At 45.0% G+C, this 18,850-nt stretch overlaps 1 protein-coding gene across 2 annotated transcripts in view; it reads left to right on the forward strand.

The window, feature by feature from the left end:
• The window catches only part of ITGAE (integrin subunit alpha E), an 874,109-nt gene that overhangs the window by 140,291 nt on the left and 714,968 nt on the right, over positions 1–18,850 (forward strand). For both annotated transcript variants that reach the window (XM_069226334.1, XM_069226335.1), the window contains exon 4: positions 8,562–8,629. In XM_069226334.1, the coding sequence (XP_069082435.1) occupies positions 8,562–8,629 (68 nt within the window). The remainder of the gene's footprint in view (positions 1–8,561; positions 8,630–18,850) is intronic.

Consider the following 18,850-nt stretch of genomic DNA (forward strand, 5'->3'; position numbering starts at 1 on the left):
CAGAACATATTAACAAAATGCTAAATTCTGTAGAGTTTGGTGATAATAGTTTGTTAAAAACACAAAAAGTACACTGTTCCACGTCAGGAGCAATAGGAAGACCTGAACATTCAGGAGTGAAACCCTCAAGCATCACAATGGATGACTCGCATCATCATCGGGTAATACTCCATGTCAGGCTGGCAGTGCAATGCCTGACGGGCTCCCCAATCAGGGAGCAGCCAGCCGTATTGTTCTAGCTGGTAACTGATAAATATCAGCTATCTTAAACGACCGTGTCTACATTCAGGCACAGACGCACAAAGGAGAGAACACAGAAATGGAAATAAAATTGGTTCTACATCACTACATATTTCATAATTTAATCAATAGCCAGTGATGAAACCAAGGTTAAAAACAAGGGAAAGTCATCAGTTGAGTATCAATGCTCAATTACTTTCACAAACAATAAACTCAAGGGGATGTCATTCTAGACGTCCCCTGAACTAGGTCGACATGTTTCGCGTCATGTGGTCCCAGAGGATCCAGTGACGCTTCATCGGGACCAAAAATTACAAAAAGTTAGTCAGCTCTTCTCCTAAATCCTAAACATGTGTCAATGCACAAGTTCTAAAAAAAGAGAGGGATATCAGCTGGTCACTTACATTGCAGTAAACAAGCTAAGTCGTGGTCAGGTCGCCCTGGAAAAAGAAATAAATAATAAAACATAACACCACAATGTACCCAACAGTGGTCACAAGTGTCAACATGCAAGCAAGTGTATCATAAAAATATATATTGTGGTGGCAAAAAAAGGGGGGAACCAACAATGCACATGAGCTTACCGCCCCCAAGTTAGGATCAGGCTCCTTGGTAAGTGCGTTCAAAGGACGCGGACAATTACTAGATGTAGTATACAAAGAAATGAAAATAAAAATAGAATAGAAACATCCACAAATGAAAATCGGTCAGATAATCAATTCACAACATCCATAGTTTTGGTAAAACACAAGTCAGAACCCCTTCTATTGTAAAGAGAATGTCTGTTGCCCAAACGATCTAAACGAAAATTACTGTTATAAAACCTCATGTCAAATACTGTGATGGTAATCATAAATTGTAAAAGTTGTTAACAAAAAACCAGGGTCCAAACATTCTTGAAATGACTGGCTCGGTCATAGTGCCATTAGTGTGTCGTTAAAAGCTAATGGTCAACAGGTTCTCTTCATAAGAACCATATCGCTGGGGATCAGTAAACCATCCCGTCGCCTGCCCTTAAAAATGCGCGCGGGCATTACACTTACTTGTTTCATCGTCGGTCCAGACTCAGGACCTACCCTCCGTGAGCGCCAAACCGCAAAGACAACGCGGTGGGCGTACGCAGAGCGTTATCAAAGCCACAGAGACCCGGAAGTGTATCCGTGGTCATGGCAACGTTACGTGAGAACACTTCCCGATACGAAGTACTCGGGTGCGTTCACCGGTTGTAAAAGGCATTGATAAAAATCAAGATCAAGGAAGGACTCTGAAGTCGGTCATATTGGTAGAGTCCAATTCAGATCGACCACTCATAAACTAGAGTGTATAAATAAAGAATAGACTCAAGAAGTTGCCCGTGTTAGTAAAGACAGATGCCAATAAAAGGCTCATGTGTCAACAGTCAATATAAAAGACAAGATAAGTGTAGATATTGAACTGGTGGAACATTGTCCATACTCTTGGATAACAGGGCTCTGGAGTCATGTCAGTCAGATACATGTTTATAAAAATATTCAGTCCAAGGTCAAAAATAATGTAAGTGCTTTTTCATAAAATGATTGAATTTTTTTTTTCTTTTTCACACTGCATCAAGAATTTTTTGCAAAAATTCTTTTAAAGTTCTTAAAAATTATTTGATGATACTGAAGGGATTTCCAGATTTCAATCAGATAAGGATAAAGATTAATATGTAAGGCTTGTCCAAGGGATGTCGTCATTGAGACCCTGAGTATTGGTACTCAATTTAAACACCCATCTTTGTTCAGTTTTAAAGAGGTGTCCTGGGTCGTGAGATTGGACATTCGGCGTCTCTAATACCACCTACCAGAGGTCATCAGGGGAGTGTTTTACAGCCAAGAAATGTGTGCTGAGCTTGGTAGTGATTCTGTGGCATCGAATATTGCTACGGTGTTCATTAATGCGGTTCTTGACCGGCCTCGTTGTCATACCAATGTAACGCAAGCCGCAAGGGCAAGTGATCATATAGACACAGTTCCTTGTGTTACAATTGGTGTGTTTCTTATGTAGTGATGTAGAACCAATTTTATTTCCATTTCTGTGTTCTCTCCTTTGTGCGTCTGTGCCTGAATGTAGACACGGTCGTTTAAGATAGCTGATATTTATCGGTTACCAGCTAGAACAATACGGCTGGCTGCTCCCTGATTGGGGAGCCCGTCAGGCATTGCACTGCCAGCCTGACGTGGAGTATTACCCGATGATGATGCGAGTCATCCATTGTGATGCTTGAGGGTTTCACTCCTGAATGTTCAGGTCTTCCTATTGCTCCTGACGTGGAACAGTGTACTTTTTGTGTTTATACTATGGTTGGGAGAGTGTACACTGGACCTGTTTAATCTCCCGGTCCCTCCCCCCTCCTTTTTTATATGCTTTGTACAGCAGCCTGCTGTGGGACCTTTTCCAACTAGCTACCCTGATCAATAATCTCACAATGGAAGATTTCCAGGGACTGAGCTATGATGATGATATGGTGTCAGCCATCTTACAGACACCATCTATTCTTGATAATGAGGGGGCTGCTGCTACGGGTAGCCTTAAATCCGAATGGGATAAACTCTCTGCATTAAAGAAAGACTAAATAAAAATGTCATGCATGGTACCATCATGACAGAGTACTTACGAGCCAACATTGCACCCAACGGATTATTAGTTTCCAACATCCCCCGTATATTTCTACAAGATCTAGCATTCAGAAAGGATTGGGCTCAAATAGCCTGGAAATGCACCAGAGACTGGCTAGTCCTAATTATAAACACCTCCAGGCGTTTGGCCGATACGATTACGATTCAAATCAATACATTGGAACATAGTCTAAAAACGACAATAACACTGACAGCTTTTAAAAGCCGCCTTGCTGAAATTACAACTGAATTAAATGAAACCAAAGAGTTTTTGACACAACAGAAAGTAACCAAACTGCAAAAAGATATTGTGAGATTCAGCAGAGAGAAGGTGTACCCTTATATAAAGGAGGATTATGATGTAGACACCCAATCCCGATCATCTGATGAATCCACCACAATCTTGAAAAAGACCCGGACATACAGTAGTGGGTCATCATCTGATAGTTGGAGTACGGACGAGAATCCGCCACAAACCTTCTACAACGATCCACCCTATCCTATACACCAACCTATGCATTGGCAACCTCCTTACCCTTTCTTTCAGCCCGCCCCATGATGCCATATATGCCTTTTTTAGGCCACGGCCGGGGCAGGGGCAGAGGCAGAAGGAGAGGAAGAGGCAGGCGGGTACAATGGTCCCGAGAAGAACCCCAGATGGTGACCAGGAGCCAAATGAAAGGCCCTCCAGTGAGAACTTAGTCATTAATTTATCATCTAGACCTCTAACATCTACTGAGATGGGCGTACTAAACAAGGGTTTGGGTTTTGTCCCTACCCCCGAAGAAGATTTTTTCCGCTTAAACATTGAAATGGCTCAATTTTTCCGGAAGGTTCGGCTTCATTTCTTTTTTAAGGACAAGACAACAGAACCTAGATCAACTGACTCGGGTCTTAAGAGACCCTCGACCTTTGTCCCTCCACAAACAGTCATACCCTGTGAAGTTATTACTTTTGAAAAAGCAGTACTAGCTGATCTTAAAAAACTTTGTCCCAAACATCCTTACATTAACATCCCTAACGAAGAGAAGAGGGCTTTACTCACTTTAGCATCCGATCCTCAAATAACTATTAAAGAGGCTGATAAAGGTGGTGCTATTGTAATCATGAACTCTACTGATTATAAGCATGAATGCCTACGCCTGCTAAGTGACTCAACCTACTATGCTAAGATCAGACATGATCCCACCACTAGATTACAGACTCGTATTAGGATTCTTATTGAAGAAGCTAGGAACAACCTTTGGATTTCACCTAAAGAGGCAGAATTTCTTGATACTCCTCATCCCCGTGTTCCTTATTTTTACTGCCTACCAAAGATTCATAAAGGCACTACACCTCCTCCAGGACGTCCCATTGTATCGGGAATTGGTTCACTTTTAGAACCTCTTTCTGTGTTCTGTGATCATTTTCTACAGGAACTTGTAAAACATTCCTCAACTTACTTGAAGGACACCAAGGATGTCCTGAATTTGATCGAGTCCATCAATGAATCTAGCACTGTACAAGGAATAATCACTATGGATGTTGAGGCATTATATACCAACATTCCACAGGAAGCAACATTGCAGGTCATTGAATCTGCTCTTCAGGAGTCACCGAATACTCTCTCAACTCCAGTTCCTTTTATTATGCAACTTGCCAGACTGGCGTTAACTGAAAATTTCTTTCAATTTGAGGATCAGTTTTACCATCAAATCCGCGGGACATCTATGGGCAGTACTTTTGCCCCTAGCCTGGCCTGTTTATACATGTTTGACTTTGAAAAGAAATGTATTCTTGCACCATCTAATCCCTACATGAACCATGTGGCATTATGGCGCCGCTACATTGAGGACATTCTGATCATCTGGAATGGTCCCTTACCTTTAGCTGATCATTTCACTACTTGGATTAATACTCTGGATCCCTTTTTGAAGTTTACCACCACTATATCTTCCACACAATTACCTTTCCTTGACCTAATGATTACTATTCATAATGGTAAATTATCCACCACTGTTTACCATAAACCTACTGACCGCAATTCCCTCTTACTTTATGAGAGTCACCATCCAAAGTCATTACGAGATAATTTACCCGTAGGCCAATTTTTACGGCTTAGACGAAATTGAAGCTCTTCCCCTGAATTTGATCGTCAGGCTCTCGCCCTTCAAGAAAAACTGTTGGCGCGCCACTATCCTTCCAGAATTGTGAATCAAGCACGGAAAAGAGCCAAAAATCACAACAGGGAGACTTTACTTACAAGTTTTGATAAAACATCTCAAACAAGGATAACATGTGTTTCCACCTTCACTCCTCTCTCTAACTCAATCAAAAAACTGATCAATAAAAGATGGTCTATTCTCACTAGTGGAGGGTGTGACATTCCTAAACCTCTTTTTTCTTTTAAACGATCAGCCAATATCAAGGACATAGTGATCCACACTCGACCACGCTTACAACCCACCATTCAGACTCAAAAAACATTATGGGACCTCCCCCCCCGTTGAAGGCCATCATCCCTGTGGAAACTGCAATGTCTGTTCCCTGACTAAACACTTATCAACTATTACCCTTGATCCGATAGGTATATGGTATCTTAAGAAACACACCAATTGTAACACAAGGAACTGTGTCTATATGATCACTTGCCCTTGCGGCTTGCGTTACATTGGTATGACAACGAGGCCGGTCAAGAACCGCATTAATGAACACCGTAGCAATATTCGATGCCACAGAATCACTACCAAGCTCAGCACACATTTGTTGGCTGTAAAACACTCCCCTGATGACCTCTGGTGGGTGGTATTAGAGACGCCGAATGTCCGATCTCACGACCCAGGACACCTCTTTAAAATTGAACAAAGATGGGTGTTTAAATTGAGTACCAATACTCAGGGTCTCAATGACGACATCCCTTGGACAAGCCTTACATATTAATCTTTATCCTTATCTGATTGAAATCTGGAAATCCCTTCAGTATCATCAAATAATTTTTAAGAACTTTAAAATAATTTTTGCAAAAAATTCTTGATGCAGTGTGAAAAAGAAAAAAAATGTTCAATCATTTTATGAAAAAGCACTTACATTATTTTTGACCTTGGACTGAATATTTTTATAAACATGTATCTGACTGACATGACTCCAGAGCCCTGTTATCCAAGAGTATGGACAATGTTCCACCAGTTCAATATCTACACTTATCTTGTCTTTTATATTGACTGTTGACACATGAGCCTCTTATTGGCATCTGTCTTTACTAACACGGGCAACTTCTTGAGTCTATTCTTTATTTATACACTCTAGTTTATGAGTGGTCGATCTGAATTGGACTCTACCAATATGACCGACTTCAGAGTCCTTCCTTGATCTTGATTTTTATCAATGCCTTTTACAACCGGTGAACGCGCCCGAGTACTTCGTATCGGGAAGCGTTCTCACGTAACGTTGCCATGACCACGGATAAACTTCCGGGTCTCTGTGGCTTTGATAACGCTCCGCGTACGCCCACCGCGTTGTCTTTGCGGTTTGGTGTTCACGGAGGGTAGGTCCTGAGTCTGGACCGACGATGAAACAAGTAAGTGTAATGCCCGCGCGCCTTTTTAAGGGCAGGCGACGGGATGGTTTACTGATCCCCGGCGATATGGTTCGTATGAAGAGAACCTGTTGACCATTAGCTTGTAACGACACACTAATGGCACTATGACCGAGCCAGTCATTTCAAGAATGTTTGGACCCTGGTTTTTTGTTAACAACTTTTACAATTTATGATTACCATCACAGTATTTGACATGAGGTTTTATAACAGTAATTTTCGTTTAGATCGTTTGGGCAACAGACATTCTCTTTACAATAGAAGGGGTTCTGACTTGTGTTTTACCAAAACTATGGATGTTGTGAATTGATTATCTGACCGATTTTCATTTGTGGATATTTCTATTCTATTTTTATTTTCATTTCTTTGTATACTACATCTAGTAATTGTCCGCGTCCTTTGAACGCACTTACCAAGGAGCCTGATCCTAACTTTGGGGCGGTAAGCTCATGTGCATTGTTGGTTCCCCCCTTTTTTTGCCACCACAATATATATTTTTATGATACACTTGCTTGCATGTTGACACTTGTGACCACTGTTGGGTACATTGTGGTGTTATGTTTTATTATTTATTTCTTTTTCCAGGGCGACCTGACCACGACTTAGCTTGTTTACTGCAATGTAAGTGACCGGCTGATATCCCTCTCTTTTTTTAGAACTTGTGCATTGACACATGTTTAGGATTTTGGAGAAGAGCTGACTAACTTTTTGTAATTTTTGGTCCTGATGAAGCGTCACTGGATCCTCTGGGACCACATGACGCGAAACATGTCGACCTAGTTCAGGGGACGTCTAGAATGACATCCCCTTGAGTTTATTGTTTGTGAAAGTAATTGAGCATTGATACTCAACTGATGACTTTCCCTTGTTTTTAACCTTGGTTTCATCACTGGCTATTGATTAAATTATGAAATATGTAGTGATGTAGAACCAATTTTATTTCCATTTCTGTGTTCTCTCCTTTGTGAGTCTGTGCCTGAATGTAGACACGGTCGTTTAAGATAGCTGATATTTATCAGTTACCAGCTAGAACAATACGGCTGGCTGCTCCCTGATTGGGGAGCCCGTCAGGCATTGCACTGCCAGCCTGACGTGGAGTATTACCCGATGATGATGCGAGTCATCCATTGTGATGCTTGAGGGTTTCACTCCTGAATGTTCAGGTCTTCCTGTTGCGCCTGACGTGGAACAGTGTACTTTTTGTGTTTATACTACGGTTGGGAGAGTGTACACTGGACCAGTTTAATCTCCCGGTCCCTCCCCCCTCCTTTTTAGATAATAGTTTGTTGTCTGGACCAATAGAATGATGATGTCTTCATGGGAACAGGTCAGCTTCCATGAATTTAGCAAACTTAACAAAGAACGTCCTAAACACATGATACACTTGACTACAACTTGTAACCCGATTATCAATTTGGTTCAACTTCTCATTGCTTCTTTCTATAAGACAAAAGAAGTCAAGGTAAGTAAAGTGTTTAACTGTATAAAACTACTCCTGTTCTCATACACTTCTATTGACAACACTATACATAAAGAAACAACTTTTAAAGATTAAACTAACATTTCAATAAATTATTATATTTTAAGTAGGTCAAATGGGTAAGAAAGCTGAATTCTAACACATTCTCAATTCATTTTGCTGCTTCAATGCTGCATTTACGTCACAAAAAGATATACAGCTATGATGGTAAGAAAGGTCCGAGCAAAACACAGAAGATAGAAAAGAAAGGGAAAATGCATTTGTCAGTGTTTTAAGCTAGATACACGTCTCTATGAAAACTCAGTGTGGAAAGCCTCTTTTAAATGCAGCATTTGGTTGATGCATATGCAACATATCATACAGGTTAATTATTTCAATATCTAATTAGTAATATAATGCAATAATATATGTAAACCGGAAATAGTAGTTGTAAATTACTTCATTACGATTGTAATCTATGATATTCAGTCTCTGGTGTACAGGTCAAAAAGCGACGTGTGATGCTATATAATCATTGCACATTAATCAGACAACAATTCAGACAGTAAGAGCAGGTGAAGAAAACAGTTCTCTAACTGAAACTAGTCGCACATCTTTACTTTTGCTTCTGTTTGACTTCTTGTTACAGAAAAATATTTGCAGAAAGAATATGCTTGGCCAAGCGCATCTCTTGCAAGAAATTCCAACTCCGTTTTGGTGAGTACATTTGTGGACCAATTGCAGTGCTGCACAAATGAGTTGTGAATTAACTTAGGTGCCACAGTTAAGGATTTGTGAGGAGAATGGTAGAAGCACATCTCCATACTATATTTCCACTGTACACGTAGTCACACAAAAACACACAATTTGACAAATTTAGAGCAAAATTGTTAATATTTTAGGAGCCCAAGTTACAATCTTATGAAAAAATGTGAATAAGAGGATCAGGGTTTATCTTAAGTGTTGATTTCTGTATTATGATCTAGCTAGGTACTTACTATCCAATAGCTTTGGGTGAGTAGTAGAGAGAGTGTTTATTAGCAAGGAAATTATTGCGAAATTATACTTTATTCTTAAATTGTTGTTCTCGGTACCCTACGCAATGCAGTAGTTAATTATTGGAAAACAAACACAAATATACATGCATTGTGTTAGCTGTTGTTATAAACAGTATAGAATAATGATAATATAAGTAAGAACACATTGAGGTATTTATATTAAACGTTATTGTTATCAAGTTAAACTGTCCTTTATGCAAGCCAAAATATGCTGATTTTCTAATTGAAAGTTCAGCTAAACACTTTAAAATATGATTATATATTTCTGGCACAGATAATCTGTTGTGGTACTTGTGATTTATTTGAACCTGTTAGTTTTGTTCTTGATATCCATTAATTATTGGTTTGGCTGCAAAAAGAATTGGGCTTGGGGTGATATTATACTTTGTGTCAGATGATGGATTGACTGAGAATAGCGATTCTCAAAGTTTGAATGTCAAGAGAATCAGAATTTCATTAAGGACACAGAGGCTGACATTATGCATAGGTCTTTTTAATGCCACTCCTGCAGCACCTTACACTACATTACATCATAGTATAACAATCCAGAACAACACCATGGCAAATGATAAAAGGCCCATGCATGGAACAATCATCCTCTTTAGAATCTGCGACATCACAGGTAACTTGGAGCTTCTATAAGTAAATACTGAACTTGTCCTTCAAACAAGGCTGCTCACAAACTTGATTCCATTACTGATTATCTATTGGCAGACTGTGACAAAAGAATTTTGAGCGCTGAATACCACCATAAAAATCTTAACAATTATAATAAACAAGTACCAATGAACTAAAATCATGTATATCCCCCCCCTTTAAAGGGAGGAGAGGGAGGAATAATGTCAGCCTCCGTGTCCTTAATGAAATTCAGATTCTCTTGACATTCAAACTTTGAGAATGGATATTTCATTACAGGACCGGAGGCCTCCATTATGCATGTTGGTAGTTCTCTAACACAGCGTTCAACATGTGTTCAGTAGGTTTACAGTAGAACTTTGCAATGGTAGAAGCATTAGCCCAATTGGCTACTTTCATAATATTCTAAAGTCTTGCACCTTTATACAGGACTTGACTGGCCATTGCCCCTCCTAAGGAATGGGCTTGGAATATTTGTAAATCCATGCCTACCTCCTGCATAATACACTTTACCCATCCAGCAATGGTAGCAATAGTAATCGCTTGAAATGGTTTGACAAATGAGATTAATAGCTGGGTGACACCATTGGGTCTAAATTCAAGCATACGGAAATCATATTTCCTCATGCAATCAACAACACATAACTTTTTGCACGCAGTGAATTCTAGGTAGAAAATTGTGTCTGACATAGGGCCTCATCATGACCCTGGTGGATGGCAGTAATATGGTGGAAAGTACTGCCAACAGGCTGGTGGTACTTTCCACCATATTATGACATTGCCGTCAGATTAGAGATAGCAATCTCCAGCCCGGTGTCCATCACTGTAACGCCTGTGGGATAATGACCCCGCCTACCGCCATAGTTTCCGTGGCTTCCTTACTACCACAAAAAACATCACCCCCCTCTCCAGATACCCCCATGTCCCCTTCCTCTCCAAACCCCCCCTACATAAATGCCCCCCCTTGCACACACACAAACACACGCATTCACACACCCATTCCCACATGCATCCACGCATGCATACATCCATTCACACACACATCCGCACACACTTTCATACATACATGCAGACACGCACTCACACAGCACAACATACACACACACCCCCTCCCCCCCCACACACACACACACCGCACCCCCACTCCTCTCCCCTGTCGGAGCACCCACTTACCTGTGTTTAGGGGGTCCTCTGGCACAAGCCGGGACGGGGCACTGCTGCCACCAGCAGCGTCTGCCAGCAGAACACTGCCAGGCCTTATTATGGGTCATAATACGGTTGGTGGCAGTCAACTGGCATGGCACTGCTGGTGGCAGCAGCACCACCTTACTGCCATCCGCCGGCATGGCCACAGCCGGATTTCCGCCATCCTTCTGGCGGAAATTCGGCTGTGGTCATAATACGGCGGATGGCTGGTAGCCGCGGCGATGGTCTTTTGGTGGCCGTCGCCACAGCAGTAGGTGGTTTTCACCACCAATATCATAATGAGGGCCATAGTCTTTGCTCTTCTAGTATTATCAAATGTGACCCCAAAATGATCGTAAATTTTATTACTCACCTCTAATGCCTTTACATCAGAAACTCTGCATCAAGATATTAAACATAATAGGCCAGTTTCATAGAAAGTTTTTTAGTCTTTAGATACCTATTAGTTGGCCAGTTTGAGAGCAGGGACATTCCAAAGGTTTTGATATCCTGGCCTGGGGGGTCTTCTTAGTCTAATGCTTTTTAGAACGTGGCATACCAGAAATTATTTTCCCACACTGTTACCATTGACCAAATTATGTCCTGCAGATATGGCAGACCTAAACCAGTTAATAGTTCTATAACTTAGACCCCTGTCGAATTGAATCACTAGAAAGTTAACTAAATTGGATGTAGGAGCCTCCACGGGATCCACGTTCCTTTCCATGCACCAACTGGCCCAGTTTTTCCAGATTACATTATATCTGTGATAGGTTCCTGGTGCCCATGACTCCTGGAGGAGTTCAGTAGCTCTTACAGAAAGATCTGACAGCTCATTAGGTCACCTGACAGTTTCCAGGCAAGAAGGTTCAAAGTCTTGTTCTGAACTAAAGGATGTTCTCCTCCGTCTATATCTTTTAGCAGGCCCTCCTTTGCCGGGAGGTTAAATGGAATGTTTCAAGCGAGCTCCAGAATCATGGGAAACCATGCATGTGAGGTCCAGAAGGGAGTTATCAGGATAAAGGAGCATTTCTCTAGTCTCACCTTCTGGAGTGTACTCTGAATCATTGCGAACGGAGGGAAGGCATGAACCCTCACTCCCTTCCAAGATTGTAAGACTTTGTTCACTGCTAGAGCCCCTGGATCTAGCATCCAACTGTAGTAATTATCCAGGTGGAATGTCAGTCTGCTCGCAAAGAAATCTATCTCTAGCGGGCCCCAAAAGTTGGAAATTAGGCTGAAACAAGACACGTTTAGTTTCCAATCGCTGTAATCCTTTAAAAATCTCCAATTCCAGTCCTCAGAAACATTTTCCTTTCCAGGAATGTATTCCATTCTCAGGCTGATTTTGTGCTCAAAGCAAAAAAGCCAAAGTTTCTTTGCTAATATTGCTGGATCCATAGGCCTGGTACCTCCTAACCGATTGATGTAGGCTACGGCAGAGACATTGTCCATTTTTTAAAGGACTACTCTGCCTTGTAACTGATTCTTGAATTTAATGAGAGCGTATAAACCGGCAGTCAACTCTAAATAGTTTATGAGATGTAGCCTCTCTAGGTTTGACCATAATTCACAAGTCTCTTGTGCACCCATGCATGCACCCTAACCAGTCATGCAGGCATCTGTTTCCATCGCAAACACAAATCGCCAGGCCGTTCCAAGCATGTCAATTCTCCAGCCACCAATTCAGCTCCTCTTTCACTGCCTGATCTAGACAAACTTGGACTCCATACCAAAGGCTCGAACAGAGCGTGTTAGAAATGGGGTTTTTGGTTGGCAGTCAGGTTACCCTCTGTCCAAGCAAGACCCTCACTCTAGTCAGGGTAAGTCACACACAATCCAAAATTATCCTGTGCCCACCCTCTGGTAGCTTGGAACGAGCAGTCAGGCTTAACTTAGAAGGCAATGTGTAAAGTATTTGTGCAATAAATCATACAATAACACAATATAGCACCACAAAAATACACCACACAGTGTTTAGAAAAATATATCATATTTATCTAGATAATTGCAGGTCAAAACGAATTAATATGCAATGTGAAATTGTAGAGATATCACTGAAAAGTGATATAAAGTGTCTTAAGTCTTTAAAAAGCAAACAAAGGGGGTGATTCTAACTTCGGCGGGCGGTGGAGGCCGCCCGCCAAAGTTCCCCCACCAAAATACCGCTCCGCGGTCGAAAGACCGCTGAGGGTATTTTGGGATTTGCCCTGGGCTGGCGGGCGGCCGCCAAAAGGCCGCACGCCAGCCCAGGGCAAATCAACCTTCCCACGAGGACGCCGGCTCAGAATTGAGCCAGCGTAGTGGGAAGGTGCGACGGGTGCAGTGGCACCCGTCGCGTATTTCAGTGTCTGCATAGCAGACACTAAAATACTTTGTGGTGCCCTCTTACGGGGGCCCCTGCAGTGCCCATGCCATTGGCATGGGCACTGCAGGGGCCCCCAGGGGCCCCGCGGCACCCCCTACCGCCATCCTGTTCCTGGCGGGAGACCCGCCAGGAACAGGATGGCGGTAGGGGGTGTCAGAATCCCCATGGCGGCGGAGCGCGCTCCGCCGCCATGGAGGATTCTGCAGGGCAGTGGGAAACCGGCGGGAGACCGCCGGTTTCCCGCATCTGACCGCGGCCGAACCGCCGCGGTCAGAATGCCCTGCGGGGCACCGCCGGTCTGTCGGCGGTGCTCCCGCCGACCCTGGCCCCGGCGGTCTCTGACCGCCGGGGTCAGAATGACCCCCAAAGTCTCTTTCCAGCACAAAGTACCTAGTTTAAAGTGGAAAATCTCCGAAAAGGGCCGCAGAAGAAGGGATACGTGGAAAAATGGTGTGTGCGTTGATTTCTCCCCTGCACACACGGACCTGCGTCGTTATTTGTTGCGCGGGGAAGTCGTGCGTTGTTTTCTGGCGCACGGACAGTCTCTTTCTGTGGTTCGCGGGATTACCAGATGTCCCGGGGTCTGTGCGTGGATTCTTCGGCTTGTTTTCTGGCTGCTGTGCGTTGTTCCGGGAGGCTGTGCGTCAAAGTTTCGTTCTCACTGCAGGCGTTGCGTCGATTTCCTTCCCCTCTGGAGGTCGGGCTGCGTTGTCCTTGTGAGGCCGTGCGTCGAAGTTCCGGTCGCCCCGAAGGCGTCGCGTCGGTGTGTGGCGATTTTCTCACCGCGGAGCAAGCTGTGCATCGAAATTTTCGGCACACGAAGAGTCCAAATGGAAAAGAGAATTCTTTTTGGTCCTGAGACTTCAGGGAGGCAAGCTCTATCCAAGCCCTTGGAGAGCACTTTTACAGCCAGACAAGAGTTCAGCAAGGCAGCAGGCCCACAGTAAGGCAGCAGTCCTTTGTAGGAAGCAGACAGGTGAGTCCTTTGAGCAGCCAGGCAGTTCTTCTTGGCAGGATGTAGTTTCTGGTTCAGGTTTCTTCTCCAGCAAGTGTCTGAGGTGGTAGGGCAGAGGCCCTGTTTTATACCCAAATGTGCCTTTGAAGTGGGGGAGACTTCAAAGAGTGGTTGAGAAGTGCACCAGGTCCCCTTTCAGTTCAATCCTGTCTGCCAGAATCCCAGTAGGGGGTGTGGCAGTCCTTTGTGTCAGAGCAGGCCCTCCACCCTCCCAGCCCAGGAAGACCCATTCAAAATGCAGATGTATGCAAGTGAGGCTGAGTACCCTGTGTTTGGGGTGTGTCTGAGTGAATACACAAGGAGCTGTCAACTAAACCTAGCCAGACGTGGATTGTAAGGCACAGAAAGATTTAAGTGCAGAGAAATGCTCACTTTCTAAAAGTGGCATTTCTAAAATAGTAATATTAAATCCAACTTCACCAGCCAGCAGTATTTTGTATTACCATTCTGGCCATACTAAATATGACCTTCCTACTCCCTTCAGATCAGCAGCTGCCACTTCAACAATGTATGAGGGCAGCCCCAATGTTAGCCTATGAAGGGAGCAGGCCTCGCAGTAGTGTAAAAACGAATTTAGGAGTTTTACCCTACCAGGACATGTAAACTACACAGGTACATGTCCTGCATTTTACCCACACAGCACCCTCCTCTAGGGGTTACCTAGGGCAGATACTAGAGGTGACTTATGTGCAAAAAAAGGGGAGCTTTAGGCTTGGCAAGTACTTTTAAATGCCAAGTCGGAGTGGCAGTGAAACTGCACACACAGGCCTTGCCCTGGCAGGCCTGGGCCATGGTAAGGGGCTACTTGAGTGGGTGGCATAACCAGTGCTGCAGGCCCACTAGTAGCATTTAATCTACAGGCCCTAGGCACATACAGTGCCCATTACTAGGGACTTATAAGTATATTAAATAGTCCAATTGGGTATGATCCAAAGTTACCATGTTTAAAGGGAGAGAGCAGATGCACTTTAGCACTGGTTAGCAGTGATAAAGTGCGCAGAGTCTAAAAGCCAGCAAACCAGAGTCCAAAAAGTGGAGGGAGGCAGGCAAAAAGTTAGGGGTGACCACCCTAACGCATGTCAGGTCTAACAAGTGTCCCCCCAGCTGAAAGTGGGGAGAGCTACCCGACCTCCTGGGAGCTCTCATCGCTAAGGCGGAAGTATCTGGAGAGACCATCAGCATTGGCGTGGTCAACCCCTGGGCGATGCTCCACCATAAAGTCTATCCCCTGTAGGGAAATGGACCACCTCAAGAGTTTTGGGGTCTCACCCCTCATCTGCATGAGCCATCTGAGGGGCCTGTGGTCTGTCTGAACCCGGAAGTGAGTCCCAAACAGGTAGGGTCCTAGCTTCTTCAGTGCCCAGACCACAGCAAATGCTTCTCTCTCAATAGCAGTCCACCTTTGTTCCCGTGGTAATAGTCTTCTGCTAATAAAGACTACTGGTTGGTCTGAGCCCTCCTCATTTAGCTGTGCTAGAACAGCCCCTATGCCATGCTCTGAAGCGTCTGTCTGCACAATAAATTCCTGGGAGTAGTCAGGGGCCTTGAGCACGGGGGCCGTGCACATGGCTTCCTTCAGAGAATCAAAGGCTTTCTGACAAGTCTCTGTCCAATTCACCAACCTAGGTTGTTTCTTGGAAGTGAGTTCTGTCAAGGGCGACACAATGGTACCATAGCCCTTGACGAATCTGCGGTAGTATCCAGTGAGGCCCAAAAAGGCTCTCACCTCAGTCTGTGTTCTAGGTGGTTGCCAGGCCTTGATAGTTTCAATCTTGGCCTGGAGTGGCTGCACGTTGCCACCACCTACTAGGTGTCCCAAGTACACCACGGAACCCTGCCCAATCTGGAACTTACTAGCCTTGATAGTCAGGCCTGCCTGTTGCAGAGCCTGAAGCACCTCCTTGAGGTGGAGCTGGTGTTCCTCCCAGCTGGAACTGTAGACAGCTATGTCGTCCAGGTAAGTTGCACAGTAGGCATCTTTACCAGCTAGGACCCTGTTAACCAACCGTTGGAAGGTAGCGGGGGCATTTTTCAGCCCAAATGGCATCACCCGGAATTGGTAATGGCCATCAGGGGTGGAAAATGCTGATCTTTCTTTAGCCCCCTCAGTCAGGCCGATCTGCCAGTACCCTGAAGCAAGATCCAACGTACTCAGGAACTTGGCAGCACCGAGTCTGTCAACGAGCTCATCAGCTCGGGGATGGGGTGAGCATCAGTCCGGGTGACTGAGTTGAGACCCTGGTAGTCCACACTGAACCGGAGTTCTTGCTTCGCACCTGGGGCAGTAGCCGTAGGAACCAATACCACCGGGCTGGCCCAGGGACTACTGGATTTCTCAATAACCCCTAAAGTCAACATCTTGGAGACCTCCTCCTTGATGCTGGCCTTCACCTTATCCGACAACCTGTAAATGTTGTTCTTCACAGGGGGACTGTCACCTGTGTCAATGTCATGAACACAGAGGTGGGTCAGTCCAGGGGTAAGGGAGAACAGGGGGGAGAACTGCTCTAACAGCTCACAGCAGTCTCCTCTCTGGGTTAGAGTCAGGGCGTCAGAGAGAATTACACCCCCCACTGACCCATCCCCTTCTTTGACAGAGAGGAGGTCGAGGAGAGGTTCACTCTCCTCTTCCATGCCCTCATCTGTGACCAGGAACATACTGACCTCAGACCTCTCAAAGTGAGGTTTGAGCCGGTTGTGATGGAGGACCCTGGGAGTGGGAGCAGGGGAGCTTTAAGCCGTTTCCCTGTCTTCCCACTAGCCTGGCAGGTGGGGCAAGCTCTGCAGAAGTTATCTGAGGCTGTCCTCATTCTGGACCAATGGAAGTGGGTGTCAAGCCTGTTAAAGGTCTTGTCTTGGCCCAGGTTTCCTGCCAGGGGGATGTCGTGAGCCAGACCCAGTAGGAAGTTCTGGTAACACTGGGGGACCACCAGCACACGGGCTGCCCCAGGACCTGGAACCTTACGCTCACTGTAAAGGAGATCATTCTCCCAGTAAATATGGTGAGTGCCAGAGGCGTCACCTGCTGCTTGGGCTGTGGCTTGTTGACTCAGACCCTCAAGGGCGGGGCATTCTTTCTACCCCTTGCAGAATTCTGCTCTGGTTGCCCCCCTCTACTTGCCAGCCAGCAAGTTCAGGTAGGTTACCAAGGTCAGCTATGTCCTCCCCAGTGGGCTCAGGGGCCTCCTCCTCCTCAGGGGCCTCGTCCACCACCGTGGGAACATTTGAGGCGGGTTTCCCGCGCCTCTTGCCGTTCCTCTTTGCAGCGGTCTGGGCCATTTTTCCAGGCTCCAGACGCCCTTGACTCCCTTCCCGGGCAGCCATGGACCGTGTGGTCATGCAGACCCACTCAGGTAACCCTACATCTCCAGGTGAGATCTGAGCTCTACTTCTTTCCAAGCAGTATCCTCAAGATCATTGCCTAACAGACAATCTACAGGCATGGCAGGACTCACAGCTACTTTCAGAGTACCAGAGACCCCCCCACTCAAAGGGAACCAGAGCCACCAGTAGGTGACTCTCACGATTGTCAGGGACTATGACCTGGTGGAATGTATTAGGGACTATCTGCTCTGTTGACACCAGCTGACTCTTGATAGTAGTCATACTGGCTCCTGTGTCACACAGAGCCTCCACCTTTTGCCCATCAATGGTGACCCACTGCCTGTACTTGGAAGTATTGTGGGGCATGTGGGCTTTGGGCACCATTTCTCTTTCTCCCAGGGACACTAGGGAAATCTCGACCTGCTCCCCAAAGCTATCTGGGTCCATCTACCCCCCGAGCGCTACACTAGTCAACCCAGGTGTCTGTCCATTAGTGGATGGTGCCCTCTTGGAGCACTGGGGGTTGCCTTTATAGTGACCATACTGGTAGCACTTTAAGCATTTGGGGTTGGATCTCCCTGATTTATTATAGGTCCCTGGCTTTTTCCCAAATCTGGAAAAGGAATAGTTGCCACCCCCTCCCTGGGAATTATTTTGGGGGCCTTTGGAGAGTTCCTTATCTGTAAGTTTATCTCCCCCCCTCTTTCTTCTGTTGGGAACACTGACCACCTTTGTGGGTGTCCCCCCAGGTACCTTTTTGGACACTCTGGTGCTAACCCAGAGGTCCGCCTCCTCAGCAAGCTTCCTGGAATCAGTCAGCTTACTATCTACCAAGTGCTGGCGCAACTCTGTAAAAGTAGTATTGAGCATATGCTCTCTCAGAATCAAGTCATATAAACCTTTATAATTATCTACTTTGTTGCCCCACACCCATCCATTCAGTGCCTTACTGGAAAAGTCAAAGAAATCTACCCATGTTTGTGTGTTTTGTTTGGTGCTGTCCCTGAACCTCTGACGGTATCCCTCAGGGTTCAGCCGAAACTTGGCAAGTAAAGTGGCTTTCTGAAGTAGGTATGTGTTTTGATCAGGTTGATCCAATGTGAAAAGTGTGTCCTTCCCCAATGGCGACACATAACCCCACATAGCTACCCCCCATAGCACTTCAGGAACCTCATGAGCCCTTAGTGCAACTTCATAAGCAGCTAACCATTTATCTATGTCATCTCCCACCACGAAACTGGGCACCACATTTTTGGGTATACGAACCTTCTTTTCTCCAGCAGGTCCTGTCTGTATGCTGCCACCATTATTGCTGGATTCAGACTGTCTCGCCTTGATCTCCAACTCCTTGA

The sequence above is a fragment of the Pleurodeles waltl genome, chromosome 3_1 (assembly GCF_031143425.1).
Source record: "Pleurodeles waltl isolate 20211129_DDA chromosome 3_1, aPleWal1.hap1.20221129, whole genome shotgun sequence".
NCBI classification, from domain to species: Eukaryota; Metazoa; Chordata; class Amphibia; order Caudata; family Salamandridae; genus Pleurodeles; species Pleurodeles waltl.